General features: G+C 40.9%; 1 protein-coding gene across 1 annotated transcript; it reads left to right on the top strand.

Annotated features, from left to right (window-relative positions):
- Positions 1–2794: 2794 nt before the first annotated feature.
- CER1 (cerberus 1, DAN family BMP antagonist) lies at positions 2795–5455 on the top strand. The gene is made up of 2 exons (XM_060013461.1): positions 2795–3301; positions 5141–5455. The coding sequence occupies exons 1-2, from the start codon at positions 2795–2797 to the stop codon at positions 5453–5455; spliced, it is 822 nt and encodes a 273-aa protein (XP_059869444.1).
- Positions 5456–18709: the final 13254 nt, after the last annotated feature.

Below are 18709 nucleotides of genomic sequence, written 5' to 3'. Positions count from 1 at the left end.
AGCTGTTACTGTTCTCTCACAGGCACACTGGGAGCTCCACCCAGTCCTGAAGACATCCTAGTGCCTAGGAAGCCAGGTCAAGTTGAACTCAGAGTTCAGATCACGCGGAGCGTGAGTTATAAATCGGAAAGAATGAAGGATGGGATTGGACCCTCTGGCTCGCACGAAGGCTTGAGGTGGTCCCAGAAAGCAGATTTAGGCAGACTTGGGCTCATGAAAGCTCAGGCCTGCCTTCCGCTGTGGCATTTGGTACTAAGGACACCAGCAATTTGTGGTGCTGTCTCCACACAGCGGCTCCCTGCTGTGTCTGGAGACCCCCTCCACACCTATATCTCCATTTGGCTTCATCCAAATTGGGAGGTCACTGTATGCTTGTATGACTGAAGACCCACACCAAAATGTTTATGTTTTTAAGCATAAACTATAATGTACCACATACACAGCTTTAGAACTGATGTAAGGACGCAGTGGTGAAAGGAGAATGTCATCTGCTGTTAACTGTAAAAGGCAGGGGTTGAAGGTAGACTCCTGTACCGTAGTACTCGTCACAGAAGGCTTTACTTTGCTAGATTTACCCTTCAAGATATTTGCACATTTTCTCAACAGGAGTGACAGAACAGCAAAAGGAAATGCTCCATGAGTAATTTTTAAATGACATTTATAAACACCAAAATTAGTATCAGAAGAAGAGGGGTTTAGGACTAAGGAAAGGATAAATAGGCGTAACTGACATCCCTACAGCTAATTGAATAAAGTTATAAAATGTGTGATACCACTAGACTACTTGAGGGCAGGAAGTAAGTTTTCATCATTTTCTATCATATTCTAGTATCTAATATGATGCTTGGCCCACAAAGTGAGTCTTCTACAAATTTTAATTCAAAAGAAATTATTTGAATTGTACCCTATGTTTAGAGACAAGCAACCTGAGACCCCGAGTAGAATTTCTGGAATAGTCTTCAGTCTGGGGAAAAACTGTGATTGATGGCAATGGAACTTCAGGCACGAAAACGTAGAGTCTAAAAGGAATCAGGAAACCTATCATAGTTAGCTCCCACACCATATTTATAATTAAGTGGTCAGCTAATATAAATTATGTCATTTATATTTAGAGTGGCTAGCTCTGGAAGGCCTATTGCATTGGATGGCTGAGGGAAATTAAGAAATTCAAACAGCAGGCAACTTTTAAAAAGCACTTTAAAAGAAATGGCAAATACTAATGTTCATTTAGTATGAATCAACTGTACCTTAAGTAATGCTAGCACAGGTTCTATGGGTACTTGGTACAAGTAAAGTATATCTCTTCTGATAGATTTCTGGAAAAATGATGGTTCATTTAAAAATAATTCATTATTGTAGGTAAAAGGACTTGACGCTTTGTCTCACAGAAATCATGCCTGACTATTAAGAAGAACACTAGTGTCTGGAAAAAATATTCAAATGGATCACTTCTTGGAAAGAAAGATTAATCGGTACTGAAAAAAAGAGAGGGGCATGTTCCAGGCTTACGTGTGTTACTGAAAGCAAACAATATGGTGATTAAATTAAAAGGGGAGAAATACAAGCAAGTACTGAGTCAATTCCCAATGGAAATACTGTTCAGTTAGTGTAGAGGGTAGCTTGAACTCAACTCTGGGGTTCCATTTTTGTGGATGTGTTTCTTTCTCATACCCTCATCTGATTTATAACATTTTTGAATGATAGTCATCTAACAAATTTTCCTTTGATCCCTGAAAAGTCATGTTTGCCTTCATCTTTATTTAACCTGGTCATCAATTACTGCAGAATAAAGATGATGTGGATTCTGTAAGGTAAAGAATGGACCAGCCAGCTTCATGCCCAGAGCTATCAAACCTGGTTCTTAGAATCCACGTTCTCAAGTCTGGCTCTTTGTTTAGAGAAATTAAAAAAAAAAAAAAAAGTCAATAGGGTGGCTTGAGGGAAAGACACTTCCCCATCCTCAGTGAGGGCTAATGAGCTGTCAGTCTATTACTTAGGATCCTGTTGAGAAATTTGTGAACAATTGAAAAAGCTTATCTGATGATTGACCAGTTGTGAAATTTAGCACCAAGTATTTGATTCTTAAGGTGAGGGGATTACTTGGGAATTGTGAGTTTCCACGTGTGGAAAAGGAGAATATACTCCCTTTACTGTTACCATGCAAAAATCAACAACCCTAACCACATCTCAGTAACGGGGAGTGTCCTCTGCTCAACGAACTTAACATCCCTCTATTTCTTCCTTTCTTACAACTTTTATATACTTCTTTGGCTGCTTCTCTGTGTGTGTGTGCGTGTGTGTGTGTGTGTGTGTGTAGAGCCTAACAGCCTGATCTTGGCTAAATGTATGCGTTAATTTTTATCTGATATACTTCTCTCCTTAAAACATGTCTGTTCTATCCCAGCACAAAGCAGATGCACCACAAATATTACCTTACTCTGGTCCTTCTAACAACAGCGATGGGAAATCCGGGCAAAGAATGTGTTGTTTTCACAAATACTGCTCTTTAAATCTCAGACGATAAAGTGTCAGCTAATTACCCCCTGGGTCCCCGGCTTTCACTGAGGCCTTCTAAAATACACAAAACCAAAATGAAGGCAGGACACCATTAGCACTACATAATTCAAGCAAACAAGGAATGTGTTTACTCTGCCTGGCTACTGACCACCTGCCTTCCCATCCCACAAGGCAGGTATCTATATATAGCATCTCCCTGTTCACAGTCCTGCAGAGAGTGAACCTCTTTTAGGGCCTCACCATCTGTGAATCTGCAAGAAGCTTCGGCCCCGACAGCATGCATCTTCTCTTCCTTCAGCTGTTGCTACTCCTGCCTCTAGGGAAAGCTGCAAGGCATGGGGATGGCCGCCAGAGTCAGAATTCTGTTTCTCTCTTGCTCCTAGAAAGGCATCGCAGAGAGCTCTCCTTGGGCAACCATGAGGAAGCTGAGGAGAAGCCAGATCTGTTTGTGGCAGTGCCACACCTAATAGATGCCAGCACTGCAGGGGAAGGCCAGAGGCAGAGAGAAAAGATGCTGTCCAGGTTTGGGAGATTCTGGAAGAAGCCTGAGAGAGAGCTGCACCCACCCCAGGGCTCAGTCAGTGAGCAATTCTTCCCTGGGACCCAGGGTCTCACTCAGCCAGAGGATGGGATGCCAATGGAGAAATCTCCTCTTCGGGAAGAAGCCAAGAAATTCTGGCACCATTTCATGTTCAGAATGAGTCCAGCTTCTCAGGGGATCATCCTGCCCATCAAAAGCCATGAAGTGCATCGGGAGACCTGTAGGACGGTGCCCTTCAGCCAGGTATTTGTTCTGGGTGGGGAAGGGGATCCAGGTTTTCAGGAGCGGGTGGACAGCTGGGACAGGTGGAAAGTAGGGGACGAATGTGCCAGGAGCCCGAGTCTCACCTCATTCCCAGATTTGGTCCTTGGGCCTTCATCAGTGGATTTGGCAAAGATGATCATACTCCCTACATTTCCTTCCAACCTTGGAAATGCTGCAAGAATGGTATGATGGTACTTCATATTGATGGCATAGAGCTTTGTTTTATGGGGATGTATTTATTTATTTCTACATCGGGGTGGTCTTATCTGGAGAGGTAATTGACTGTACCCCCAGTTAGGAAGTTGGGGATTTAGAGCAATCACTAGAACTTCTCTCTAGCTACATCTCTACACTCTATTAGGACATGGATGAACAGGTGGATTCCATCTGTAGATAAGATGGGATACATTGGACTCCTCCCCAGACATGCATGTATGGTGGTCTTAACCCCTGTATTTCACACCTAACTACTTCGTAGGTCTATAAAATATGTTGAGGTTGTCAGGCAGAAGTTGCCATGTTAGTTCTAGCATTACTATCACAAAAATGATTTAACGTATTTTCTCATAAGCTTTCAAAAAGTAATCTTGATGTGAAATCACATTTCCTCCTCTTAGAAACACCTGTTTCCCAGTTCATGTTGGTTGGCTGATTTGCAGTTATTATGATTGATTCCACACTATTAAGACAAAGGAGCATTCTACTATCTACTGCCTCCAGTCAGTCCTGGCAAAGCCCACACTCCAAATGTTAAATTAAAATTGAGAAATTGCATCAGGTCCTTAAACACAAAGATACTGAACCAAAAGCAATGCAGGATAGAGTAAAATTTTACAGTCCAGTAAAGCTACACAATTAAGCAGGCAGTATTATAAGGTAATTGACTGTGCAAGGCAGTTAAGTATTCTGAAAAGGCAAGGATATGTAGCAACGACAAGTCAATGATCAAATAATAATGACTGCTTTGTTGGCCCATGTATAATTAAAAAATTGCTCCTAAGAATTGGGCAATCAAATTTCCTTTGAACTCTTATTTTGAATTCTATCACTAATTAAATTAAAAATAAGGTGTTTGGCTCATATATTTTGAAGGGCACATAAAGCTAGGTGTATGGGGTTATGGGAGACGCAAAGATGATGTCATGCATGATGATTTAGAGGCACAGGTGCTGCAACTTTGCTCCATGCAACTTAATAGATTTGAATGTACTATAAGCGCTGTAAAATAGGACAGAATTAAACTCTGGATGTTCTGATCTATTCTATGAGCAATTGAACAAACATGTATTGAGAATTTATTTTGTACAATGCACTGTGAAGAGTAGAAGGGTAAGGCACATTACTTATAAGAAGCTAACCATTAGAATTTTCAGACAGGTAACACCCAATTAGACAAAATGTCTTAGAGTTTGGCATTTAAGTGTAGAGTAAAATATTTTCATATTACCTTAGTTATTTTCTACAGGCTAATTTATTAATGTATCCAATAAAAAATTTAGTTAAGGTAGCTCCAAGCTCTTGAGATGCCATCACTTGATTATTGAAAACTGTATCCAACATTGGAAAGATTTTTAAATCTTTTTATTTATTTTTTGGCCACTGCACTGCACGTGGGATCTTAGTTCCCTGACCAGGGATCAAACCTGTGCCGCCTGTCATGGGAGTGCAAAGTCTTAACCACTGGACTGCCAGGGAAGTCCTTGGAAAGACTTTTAAATTTTAGTCTAAGTTATCCTCGCTTACAGTCTATAGCTTCAGCATCATGTATGGTGAAGAAATGACTCAAGGTAATTTAATGGAGATGTGTTTGTCTTTTAGACTATCACCCATGAAGACTGTGAGAAAGTGGTTGTACAGAACAACCTTTGCTTTGGAAAATGCGGGTCTGTTCGTTTTCCTGAAGCTGCGCAGCACCCCTACACCTTCTGCTCCCACTGCCTGCCTGACAAGTTCACCACGATGCACTTGCAGCTCAACTGCACTGGCCTTGCCCCCGTGGTCAAGCTGGTGATGCTGGTGGAGGAGTGTCAGTGCAAGGTGAAGACAGAGCAACAGCATGGCCACCCCGAACAGGCTGGCTTCCAGGCAGAATTTCACGTCCAGGATCCCTTTATCCCAGGACTTTCAACATAAAAAAAAGCCATCCCACTATTATCAGCAAAGTTGCTGATTATTCAGTCTGAAATGTTAAGTGGGTATGTAATATTTTAAGAGAAATGTGGTTTACAAAGTAAGAACGATTTAGAGGTCATGGCATTCATCTAGTTATCGGTGCACATTTGGGATCTGGTCTTGACTCTGCCGCTAACTGGCTGTAGGATGTTAACAAGTTGCAAAGGCTTTCTCCCCCTTAAATTTTTCATCTGTAAAGGAGGGACTTGAACTAGATGATAGCTAAGGTCCTTTCCGCTACTAGTATTACATGATCTATTGTCTACAGGTTTTGGTAAAAGCCTTCCATCTGGAGAAAGAAAAGAAACTAGACCATAAAAATGGGTTTATTAATAGCTTATCAAAGCATTAGCAGAAAACTATATGTATATATTTAGACATATATGTATATGCATGTATATATACATATCTGTATGGTATTTGTAGAAAGGATTCCTCATACTTATAGCTGCCTTTGCCCTCAGGCCGTGTTTTATTTGACTTCTATCAGATGATTGAGTAGTTCCATAGATAGAAGGAGTAACTTGTTTGGTTGCCTCCTTATTTTTGATACTCCCCATATAAAATTCTTGATGTCAGATCTCCAGCTTTGAAGAAGGAACATTGACGTTACTTGTAGTGGTTTACATAGGGATAAGGAACAGTCATCAGTAGCCAAACTAGTACTTAAAATATGGGGAAGGAAAAATATATGACCAGTACCAGGTTTAAAGGTTAATCCAGAAATGCTAATGCAAGTGACCAAGGAATTCCAGTAGATGTCAAATTAAATAAACTGCAAATGATTTAAAATTTAAAAAACAATTTATGGGTGAAACCCTATCCACATGCATTTTGGATTAGGTAGTTTAGTAAGGGTTCTGTGTTTGGATGACTGTGTTTTTGCTACTGTATAAAAACTCCGTATTACAAATTTTACTTGCCAATGTCACAGTTGCAAATTCTGAAAATATTCCAAATATTCTAACGTATTAAATTTTAGTGTATGAAGTATTCTGGGAAATGTTGTGGCATTCAGTTGTCTTATATTTTGCCCTTATTTGTTTTGCCTGTCCCATAATTTAAAGACACTATTGGGAAATTACCTAGTAAGAGCATTTCTGAAACGGCTTCATAGGCTAATGACACTGGTCCAAGTGTTTCTTTTAACACTGCAAACAGCTTTCTGTTAAGGTCCTTCAATCACTGTCTTTTAGTCATTACATTTCTCCTGTCTGTATTTATTTGTATGAAAAATGTGCAGAACTGGCTTTCCTTACCCATATTTCTTTTTCTAAAATCATTCTCTAAAAATTCATCTTAAAAATAATATTATTTGAATCCCTTTACTCTCAGAATATACAAAAAAGTATTTCTCAGAATAATAATTGTTTTTTAAAAGAAATTAATGCCTATTTAAATTCTATTCCTCTTTAATCACACTGTTTAATCGTGTGTTCTGAAGAAACGAATGCATTTATATTTAGTGTATATTCTACAACACATCAAAGCAACAGGATACATGCTACACAGATACACATGTGGCATTTACGTCAGAGTATATCATACCCTTCGGTGGTCAAAGACAACCTAATTGGCCAAGGTATGGTCGTGAGGGTAAAACTGTTAAGCATTAATGATATCCCAGCTGGTCAATATATTTTGGTGCCAAAAGCTCTTGAGCAGCTGTCTAGCTTGCAATTGCCTAACCTTGATTATGTAAACCCTTCTCTGCCAATTGGACTATCCTTCTCCTCCTTACACACTTGCAAATCCCTTTTATCTGTCCTTGCAAATAGACTCTCCAGCCCAAGCCCCAAACAATCATCAGTTTTATTCAAACTCTGCTCTGCCCTTCCCTCATGTGTGAATTCAAGATGAGGTAGATGATGGTTGTTATCAGAGGTCACATTCAAAGAGTAGCAGCATGAACCTCACAAAATTGTCCATATTCGATGATTTTTATTAAAAAAAAAAAAGGCAATTTCTAACTGTTCAACATAATACATGGCAGCATAAGAAACTGAGAGGAAACACACAAATATTGAACAATCTATTAAGTGCCAGATACTATGCTGTGTCTTTTATATATAATATAATTTATGTCATACATAAATACTTAAATTATACAATGCTCACAAGAAGCAAATGAGGTAATGGGACTTCCCTGGTGGGGCAGTGGATAAGACTCCATGCTCCCAATGCAGGGGGTTGGGTTCAATCCCTGGTCAGGGAACTAGATCCCACATGCATGCTGCAACTAAGACTTCTTATGCCACAACTAAGGAGCTGGCAAGCCACAACTAAGGAGCCCTGGAGCCGCAACTAAGGAGCCTGCCTGCTGCAACTAAGGAGCCCATGTACTGCAACTAAGGAGCCGGCGAGCCACAACTAAGGAGCCCGCGAGCCTCAACTAAGACCCAGTGCAAAAAAAAAAAAGAATCAAATGAGGTAAGTAAATACCGTATTTTATAGGAGAGGAATACAAGCCTTAAAATTTTAAGCAACTTGCCTAAGATCATGTGAGGCATATTTTCTATTTGTATTAAAATATTTACCTATTTGTTGTTTGTCAATTTAGATTTAACTCTTCTAGGTCTCTTGCCTATTGGCCTCAAAGCTAATTTTTTTTTTACCTCTGGTCTAGCCCTCATATTTGATGGGGCAGTGATGTTATCTCTTGAAAGAGAAATCATCCCTAGGTCAGGTTCTCAGCCGAGCATTGCCCTTATCAGCAAGCCCCCTTATCAAGCTTGGTCTCATTTTCCTCCTGTATAAAATAAGGCTGGTAATAATTACGTCAGAATTACTGTAATGATCAAGTATAGGTAACAGCACATCAGAGAGCTTTAGATCCTGTAAAGCTAGGATAAATTCACTCTTCTCTATTCAGACCTTTAAAAAAAATTGTTTTGAGAAATTTAAAAGATAGAGAAAAGTACAAAAAGCAATATAACAGACACTCAAATTCTCACCACCAGAATAGTTAATGTCTGTCATCTCGTGCTTCTTGTCTATTTTCTTAAAGAAATAAACCATTTCTCATGTAAGTAAAGTCTCCTTTAACTACCGTGCTGAGTTCTATCCTCCAAGACTCTGACCGCTCAATACTTACCCCACCCACCAAAATTCTTGTTTACCCTTCCAATACCTTTTATATTTTTGAAAAGGTACATAAACATCCATAGATAATACATAGTATTATTTTTGTGAATGTGTTCCTTTATTTGGCAGATATTTATTTGTCCACCAGCTTTGTGCAAGATATAGCTGTAGGTGTATAGTTGTGTCTATAGCGAGGAAACAAGTCACACAAGGTCCCTGGTCCTCTAGAGTTCACATTCTAGTGGGAGGAGACAAGCAATTTGAAAATCAATCAATTCATCAATCAATCAGCTGAAAAGGAAAAATATCAGATGGTTGTAAGTGATATGCAAAGAATGAAAATAGAGGAGTGTGCTAGAAATTAGTTACCTTAGACTGAATAGTTTCTGAAAGGGTGACAATAAAGCTGAGTTTTTAATTACAAGCATGATATTCTATATAAATTGCTCTATGGTTACTCTTCTCTCCATGTAGGATTCTGGTTTGTTTTTACAAAAGTTTTTAGAGCTGTTTTTTCCCATATATTTTATCTCTATTCTAGGAAGTTGGCATTAAGTATTCCCTACAGAGGGTGGTTAACTTAGCTTTGATAATTTATCAAAGCTATTGGTGTACATAGTCTCCTTAACCTGTCAATTTAATTCCTAATTAAGAATGTTATGTGTTCTCTGAACTTTTACTGATCATTTATTCTATACATGACAGTATTCTGAGGACCCTCGGTTAACCAAAGATAGATAAAACACATTTCCCCCTACCTTGTAGCTTATAATATAGTAGCAGAGAAAATATATGCAAATTATAAAGCAATAATAGTGAGCAAGTCCTGTATATTATACACCTTTGTTATTCTTCCATTTCTAATATGTTTTATATTTTATATATTACATTATTGTAATGTATTATTAGATATATCAGATATATTTCTGTATATATTATAATATCATGTATTTATATATTCTGAGATTGATATATTTGCATGTATACATGAACATACACCTATGCCTACAATGTATAACTTTAATGTTTTGTAAGGAATAGATGTTTATTACCTGTAAAGCTAAATAAATGAATTTTGGGAGATGCTCTTGAAAGGATAGGTAGGGTACATAGTGTGGGGCGCTTTGAAAGGCAGCCACCAGGTCTTAAGCATGTATTTGGTAGGCCATGGGGAGTTTTTGAAGGTTTTTGAGCAGATTAGGTGGTAAGGATTTACAACAGTAGCTTCAGAGGGGCTCATGACCCACCTGAAGTGTGCACAAATATTGTGGATATGGACATACTTCAGGGGAGATCTCCAGAATTTTCCTCTGCTTCTACAAAATTTCCATGAGCCAAAAATTTTAACAGTAGGGCTGGTCAATTGGAATGGAGAGAAAGCGTGGAGGCCAGAAGAGCTGGAAGAAAGCTTGGAAATCATGTGCACAAACCTCTTCTGCCTGAATGTCAAGAAAGTCACATTTCCATGTCAGGAACAGCGGACAAGGTTTAAGTGTAAGTCAGTGGGTCCTCTTCACCTTGTTTAATCTACTGTTCACATTCAGGAGTTGGCAATGGTGAAGTGGGTGAGTAATAATACCTTGAGCAAAGGAATGGACTTTCCTGAAATACTAGTTTTCCAAAGCCAGGCCCCACTTATCCACCCACATATCCGGGAGAGAGCTCAGATTTTCATTTTATTGCCTTCCTCTCTCCTATTTTGTTTTGTTCCTCCTCCTTTCATCCAAAAGAAACAATCACCAGTGACCCATCTCTGGGTGGGGACTTGGGTTAATGTTTCTCAAGGAAATGATCACAACTTCCTCTTGTCTACCAGCTAAGGGAAACACACCTATTTATGTTCAATATACAAAGAACAAGAGTTTCCAGTACATGCTTCTTTATAAGTCACAATTCCATTACTAAAGGAAACCTGCATCCTGCCCAAACCTCAGGCAAGAAATAGATAAATATTTAAGTGGATACACAGATTTTACATCTTACAGCAGAACTAAGGATGCCTCCATCAGGGGCCCTGGGATCCATGGGATTTAGTAATCTTTGACCATTACAAAAATAATATCCTGGAGCTTTTCAGGACCATGAGAACACAGTGTGAACCTATCATGGAAGGGGCTCCCCCATGTGCAGAGATTGAAAAAAGAGGCTTTATGTCCCTCACTCTCCTGTTCGTCTGCAGAGGAGATCATGAGTCCTGGCATAGCTCTAAGGAAAATGGCAAAGCAGGTGGAATTTTCTTTGGTGTCTACTTTTCCTTCTTTCTGCCTCACCCTTGAGCTCCCTTCCCTCTCTCACCTTGATTTTAGGATATTCAAATTATCTACAGTTGCCCAGGGCTCCCAATTCATGTCCATTCATCTATGTAGCTCATCAGCGTATTCATCCAATTAACATCTATTTAGAATGGATTAAGCGGATTAAGTGGGTCAATGGATTGACCCACTGGGGTACCAGGATGGCTCTGACAGCTTCCCGTCCTTAAGGAGACAGAATTTACTGACTGGAGAGTTTGGGTTTCATTGTACAGGTAACTAGTTCTTAACCTTGGCTGTGTATTAGAATTATCCATGAGCATTTTAAATACAGAAATTCTGTTCTAATAGTTGGAGGTAGGGGTTGGGTACAGCAGGTAATAGTCGATATATTTTTGAAAGCTCCACTGGTGATTTTGCCACCAGAGCAGATAATGAGTAGGTGGGAGCCACTGCAGAATTCTGGTCACAGGAATTCTGAACACTTGCTCAGACTTCTTCTAGAACAAGAACATCATGCTGTTCTCCCAGACCTTCTTGATCCTCCTGTTGTTCTCCACCAAAACTCTCTTTTAAGTTCTTTAAATTTCATTTTCATGCAATTTATGAGTAGCATTACTCTCACCCGGTTAACTAAATTCCACTTTGTTGCCCACAGGAAATAGAGGTGTTTAATTGAGTTGATTTTTCTCCCCCAAATCGTTTCCTCTTTTTCTCTTATACCTATTGCATGTATGCTTCCATTAGCATTTAGCACTTTAATTCAATAACTCTCATATTTTAGTGTGTCTAAAACTTACTTTGGGTGCTCACAAGCAATGTGTTTTTCGTTTCACACCCAGGGCATCCGATTCACTGGGTCTGAGATATGTTTGGGAGCCTGCATTTTTTCCACTTTTTCATTATGTAGGTTTTCAAACGTACCAAAAAGTTGGAAAAAAATAGATCCAAGAATACCTCCGTAGCCTCCACCTTAATTCAACAATTGTTGTTTGCCATATTTGCTTTATCTCTCTGTATGAATGTGTGTATGTGTGTGCTCACTACATATTTTTATATTGTTGAACCATTCAAAAGTAAATCACAGATATCATGACATTTCACCCTTAATACTCCAGTATGCCTCTCCCAAGAATGAGGATGTTTTCCTATGTAATAAAGATAATGATATCATTATCACTCCTAAGGAAATTAGCAATATTTCCAACATGTTACTAAGTTATTTGCATTTTAACTGATGTCTCCTGGATCTAGCTCACTCTCTCAAGTATAGAGGTGGAAATTTCTGACTTTATGGTGGGCTAGTGGAGGAGATCCCAGGGGAGCAACCAGGACTTATGAGACAACCCAAATAAGTCTTGAGTTAGCTCTGAGTAGATTTCACAAATCAGGACAGGCCAATGTCCCAGCTGGCCAGAAGACGCATTCCACTTGACACAAAGCCTAAGAGAAGCCAGACAGGTCATACAACTCCTAGGGTGCACTCCCGCACACTGGCTTGAACTATAAGAAAGGTGAAATGTTGTTTCCTGCCTTGGGAAACTTCAGAGAAAATCCTCCTGCCCTTATGTTTAAAATAGAAAGTTGGGTGGTGAGTGTCCAAAAGGTATCTACAATCATTAACTACAATCCCAGTTTAAGGGGTAAGATTGGTTCCGTGGAAATGATGTTGAATGATTCTCTGCTGTGATTAAAGAGTTAAAATTGTGGTCCAGCGTCAGGCTTCAGGGGAGCTGTAAAGGACAGGGATGGTGGGAGTGGTAGCGTGATACTTTTGCATGCTTGCTAATATCCTCTCCATAAAACAGCATCAACTGCTGCTGCTGCACACAGTGTAAGTTTAACATGCTCCTTTAATATTTACAGTATGCCCGTAGAAGATTTCAGTGATTTCTGTGGCAAGTAATGAATGACAGCACAACCATGATCAGACATCTTCAGGAAAAAGTCTCTCAGAATGCTGGTATTCACAAATCCAGACCTGAGGACGATTCCTGGGTTCAGGATTTTCTAAACCTAAGGTTGGCACCATTTCATTATTGCCTACATGGTTCTGTAGGGTCATATCTCCAGGTTCTCCCCAAACAGCAAAAGTGGACTAGGAAAAGGTGATGGGAACAAGGGGGTCACTTGCTAGAACAGCTTGGGACAGACTTTTTGTTTTTGTAATGCAGTTACAGTGAAAGTTACTCCTTGACTAAGAGAGCAAAGAACAAAGATATCAACAGAAGTGTGTGTGTGTGTGTGTGTGTGTGTGTGTGTGTGTGCCGTGCATGTCTATCAGTTTGGCAGGTATGGCTATCCAAAGCAGCACAGGTATTTAATAAACCCAAGATGTGGTCAGCACATTCTAATAGTACATCAGTCTTTCACCATCGCTTGCACTGAATTCTTCAATTACGCATTAGCTTGCCCCATGCTCTTCTCCACTGTGACACTCTGAGCCTGCATTACCTATGGAATTTTCCCAGGCATCTCTGTTTGGTGGTGCACCCATGTCAATTACACTTTTTTTTTTAACCACCTAAGGCTACAGCTTCCTGCTGTGGCACTGCAGGGTGTCAAAAGGTGAAATGCCTCGTGGCCTCAATTTTTTTCATCTATATTAGATGTAGATTCCATGAATCCAAACCAGGTCTGTTGAGTTAGTATATGTAGAAAACAACCAAAGTAAATCCTCTAAAGTGTTTTACAGCCATAAGTACTATTATGCAGAACAGCAGAAAGTACTATTTTTATTATCTCTGGCATCTGGGTTTTCTTTGAAGGACTCAGAAATTGTTTTATCCCCCTAGTCAACATTATCTCCACATGAGTCACATGGGCTGTCCCTTTTAGTCTCTTCATCCCCTTTCCTAGTGCTGAATATTCCCCTATTTTCTTCCCCTTTCAGAGAGCCCAGCACCTACTGTTCTTGTGTCTGCACAAAGATGGAAGCCATTGAATTTGAACTCTTAGCCTCCCTCCTCTCCCCTTCAAGATTTCCCACTTGGTCACCCTCTGGCTCTTCTTTGCTCTGACTTTGAGAATTAAGCAGCTGTTTCTTCTCTACCAAAGAAAACCCTCCTATTTGGACTCTTGATTCTACTGGTGCTCCTGCCTTTCACTTTGTTTAAGCTCCCAATTCTAACTTGTCTTCCTCTTCTCTGTTTTTATGGTCTTGTCTTGTCGGTTTTCTCCGTCTCTTTCTGCTGTTTTCTTTATAATAACATCTCTCGATGAAAATCTCACTCAATCTTTCTCTGTCATGCAAAGAGGTCAGCATCATCAAAATTGCCCTATTTTTAATACGTTGTTTGCATCGAATCAGGGCAGAACTTGCCATCATCTTTCTAGACCCATTTTATTTCTGTCTTGGAATTCTGTTAATCCCATTTACTTAGAATAAGCTGTTTTCTGAAAATACCACTCACAAAAATAGTTTTTAAAAGCATTTAAAAACCTTCTATCTCAATCCATATTTCTCTAAAGGATGAAGGATCAGGGGGATCTGCCCAAAGCATCACTTCCTCCCATGTTGGAAGAGTCCACGTGTGAGACTGCTGAGTCTCATTGCTGAGAATGGCAGCTACTTTGCTGTGCCTTTGACACAGAAAGGGAGACCTCTTTCCTGAAGAACCTTGACTTTTGAGTCCTGACAACAGGGAGCTTTCATTATCAAATGGGTTCTTAAAACGTACTCAGCCAAAGACTACCAGGAACTAGTCTGTAGCATGAAAAAAAAGCAGATTTATTGCCTTGGAAAAAGGGAGGGCACATCAGAGGAGTGCCTGCCGCTAGACAAGCAGGAAGAGGTAGGCATCTTTTGTGAACTGGGCTCTCACTGAAGGACTTTGAAGAAGGTCTAAGGGAAGCAGGGATCAGTTTCGCATTGGTTGTTGTTTTGAGGTACGAGTAGAAAAAGAGGCAATTAACTAGGAACTGGGTGTTTTCATGAAGTGAAGGTGTCAAGATGACTGAGCAATTGGGTATCCCTAGTAAGAAATGAAAATAGCACGTGGTCTGGGGCATCGCTGGTCAGTAACCACCCAAAGAGAGGGTCGTTATTGTAATTTCTAACTGCTCCTTGATCTTGGCAGAAACAGTGTTTTCTATTAACGTTGCAGCTGCCTTCATCTGTGTCTGTCCTCCCAGCCTGATTAGTGGCAGGGCTTTTTTCTTTCTTTCTCTTTTCAGTCCAAGTTGGTTTTCCCTCTTTCAATTCCAAACAGATTTTCAGCATCCCAGACTCTAAACTCACTGAAATACATTTCCCCACCTAACCAATTGTAAGTATTTGGGTTCATCTTGATTTAACTTAATAGAAAACTCTAGAGCAGACATCAAGCAACCTTAAAAAGTTGAGGCAAAGCCATGTGGTTTCACTCCCAGGTTCCAGTTTAGGATATTTAGAACTTTTCCAAATGCCCCACCACTCTGCCTTTTGATGATGCTACTGCCCTCACAAATAGCCTTTCTAGATTAGAGCAGGTCTGTTACCCTACTCCGAAAGCTTAATGGCCCCTCATTGGAAATCTCATTGTCTTTGAAGCTCACCATGATTTGGCTCTGTTCTACCTTTCCATTCTCCTCTCTTTCTATGTGTTTCACATTTGAGCCACATCAGAGCGACCCTTGTACTTCTACACTTCCATGCCTTTGCTTACACTTTCCCTCATCCTGGAGGGATCCTCTGTCCCAATCAAAGTCCTATTCTCACTTATCTGAAGCAAGAAGTTTCTCCAGGAAGCCACTCCCGAATCAGCCTGTTGACACTACCAGCTGCTTCTTTAGCATTCCCATAGCACTTTGTTTATGCCTCTGGTTAGCATTGCTTTTCTTCGGTCTCCTAAGAACGCAGTGTTTTTTAGAGTTATCCGTGATATTTGGGGGGAAAAGTGTTATTTTACCGACTCTCTACGTCCTGGGGAACATAGAACTCTCTACGTTCTTAACCTGAAGTTCATGACTTCATGTCTGGGGACATGGGAAGGTGAAGTATCTTGTGAAACTTTATGTATACATCTGTATGTACACGTTATATAATTGTGTAACTTGTTGGGAAGAGGGTCTACAACTTTCAGCAGATGCTCAAAGAGATGTGTAACCCCAAAGAGGTTAAGAATAACTATTAGAATATTAGACTGTTGTGGAATGGGCACTCTGCCACTCAAACAGATGGGGGAGAGGAATACAAACAACCCAGAAATCATGAATGTGCATCAGATGTGGGTGCTTAGGGCATGGTACCCAGCTGGGCAGGTGGAGAACTCTATCCACCCAAAGCTGCCAAGGGCTACTTGCCAGTACTGATTAAACTCTGGACTGTACTTTCACTGACTTTAGGAAATTGCAATAAAATTCTGTCCTCCCCCGTCAAGGCACAGCAGCACAGTCATTGGCTGAGTTTGTCCACATAAATGCCCTGACCGTGCCTTTGCTGAGAAGCCAAGTTGGCAGTGGCAGCAATGCCACTTGTCCTCATCTACTTTTTCTATTCCCAGATAAATTTTAGTTTGATTAATAATCACATTTCAGTCTGTCACAGGCACCATGAAGACTAAAATTCTGGAGGGAAAAAGTAGTGCATGACATATATCTTTTCTCCATCCTTAGACTAAATAGAAAAGCTCCTCAAAAGGATTATATGATGCCATATCTTCCTATTCTCTCACTTTAACACAGGTGTCTAAGTATATGGGTTGCAAGACAATACAGTCAATGTTGAGCATGAATGAGACAGCTATGACCTGACCTTCAGTGCAAGAGACAGGCCCTTGATGATACTGCCCATGAGAAAAAGACTCATGATTTTGAGAATGTTTTTCCTGCCACTTCTTCCATGCCTTTCTTAGAAAAGTCTCTGTGGAACTGACTTGGCTAATAACAGGTTAGCATTAGAAAAAGGCATGAAAAATATGTACACTTCCAATAGTCATGTGCATTCACATGCCCATCAACTAAGCCTCATTTTGGCACCTGTTGAGATCATTTGCCACAGCTTATTCTCTCCCACAAGGGTATGCAAAGAGAGAGCAAAAGAATATGCTATTCAGCACCAGGGTTTAGGGGGCAAAACTCCATGTTTCCTCTTCCTCAAAGTGACTAGTTATCATTATTACTTCTTTCTTTTCAAACAAACCCAGTTACAAAAATCCTACAACAGCAAAAGCATTATGAAAATCAATGATAATTCTTCCAAAAGCAAGTGTGACTGCCTTCAAACCTAGCTATTCGTGAGCGAAGGAGCTTACTTCTCAATCTGAAAAGCAATAAAACTTGCATATAGTCAAATCAACCCCTACCAATGAGTTCCTTTGGGATTAACAGATAATATTTTAACTCAGTAATTTTAAAATGAGCATGCATTAGAATCATCTAAAAGGCCTGTTAAAATACAGATTGCTGGGCTTCATCCCCAAAGTTTCTGATCCAGTAGATCTGGGGTGGAGCTGGAGAATGTGGATTTCTCATGAGTTCCGAGGTGATTCTGATGCTACTGGTGTGGAAACCACATGCTGATAACCACTGATGTAGGACTTTAAGGTTGTGAGGTATTGGTAATTAATTCAGAAACCAGGACATAACATGTTTTAAACTACCTAGTAATGCAAGGTAACATAAGGGTCCAAAATAAGCTACAGTGTGTGTGATATTGAGAGAGAGGGAATTCGGGGCTGGCAGGATTTGAGCTGACTCCCAAGTCCAGATGGAATTAAGATCATCAGAGAGGAAGGTGGAGGGCATTCTAGGATGGGCAGAAGAATCAAGTTAGTTAGAGGTAAGACTGGAGGGGTAGGTAGGGACCAGTTTGTGGAGAATGGCTTTCAATGCCATTCTATAAAGAGTTCAGATTTTATGTAGCAGGTAGTATTTCTTCCATTCCCACATTATTCCTCTCATGGCATGCAGTCACAAAGCTCTAGTTCCAGGTTACTGCAAACATTTTAACCTTCCCAAAGTATTGTTCAGCTGAGTTGAGTGGGAAGAGGGAAGGTTTTAGCATATCTCTGATGTTTGATGAAGATACGAATTGAGATTGGGAGTTGGATTATTTGCAGTGTAGAGTCAATTTATTTTTCCTAGGTTGGAGGGATGGGAAAGCCAGCAACTTTTGGATGGCATCTGAAACACTAAGTAAAGCTTGTTTCAGTATGGATTTTGGTTGCTGACAGGAATACGAAAAAATCATGGATGTCTTGGGCAACTGTGGCTCTTGAAGTGGGCAAGACCATTCACTAGAGGCCAGTGCTTTTCAATCTTTAAGGTGCACATGTAGGAATCATTTGTAGATCTTGTTAAAATACAGATACTGATTCAGCAGGCCTGAAACGGTGCATTTCTAACAAGTTCCCAGAGGATGCTGATGCTGGGGACTGCAATTTGAAGCAAGGTACCAGAGGACATCCAGAGCGCGTTAGGGGTAGAGAGGCCCGTGGGGCATCCTTCCCGAAGTACAGAAGGAGGATAAATGCTATCCTTAAAGAAAGGCCCTTCTCCAGTCACTCAGGAGAGCGGGGACAATGGTGTGGAAGGAGGAGGAGAGCGTGGGCAGAGCTGGGAAGGTGGCAGCCGGGGAGGGCGGCGGCGCCGAGGTGCGTCAGGTACGGGTGTTCGGGTGATGACTGTCCGGCAGGGCACATTGCCGCGGCGCGTCTCCGCGTGCTCGAGGCGCGATTTCTGGTCTTTAGGCCCTCGGCGGCTCCCATCGCGGCTCCCGGGCGCCCAGCTGGGACCGCGGCGGCGGCGGCGGCAGCCGGTCACTCCACCGCGCGGGCGGCGCACACCTAACCCGCCGGTCCCGGCGCTCTGGCTCCCGGAAGCGGAAGGGGAGCGCGGCCCGGCTAGGGCGGTGGCGGCGGGACTAGAGGAGGAGGAGGAGGAGGCGGAGGGGGAAGAA

This window comes from Delphinus delphis, chromosome 6 (assembly GCF_949987515.2).
Source record: "Delphinus delphis chromosome 6, mDelDel1.2, whole genome shotgun sequence".
NCBI classification, from domain to species: Eukaryota; Metazoa; Chordata; class Mammalia; order Artiodactyla; family Delphinidae; genus Delphinus; species Delphinus delphis.
The sequence above is the reverse complement of the archived record's forward strand: the minus strand, read 5'-3'. Positions and strand labels throughout refer to the sequence as shown.

Bases quoted from the DNA above. Each gene is read 5' to 3' on its own strand.
- CER1 (XM_060013461.1), top strand. From the start codon at position 2,795: ATGCATCTTCTCTTCCTTCAGCTGTTGCTACTCCTGCCTCTAGGGAAA. The intron at 3,302-5,140 runs GTATTTGTTCTG...TTTGTCTTTTAG, and splicing joins GGACGGTGCCCTTCAGCCAG to ACTATCACCCATGAAGACTG.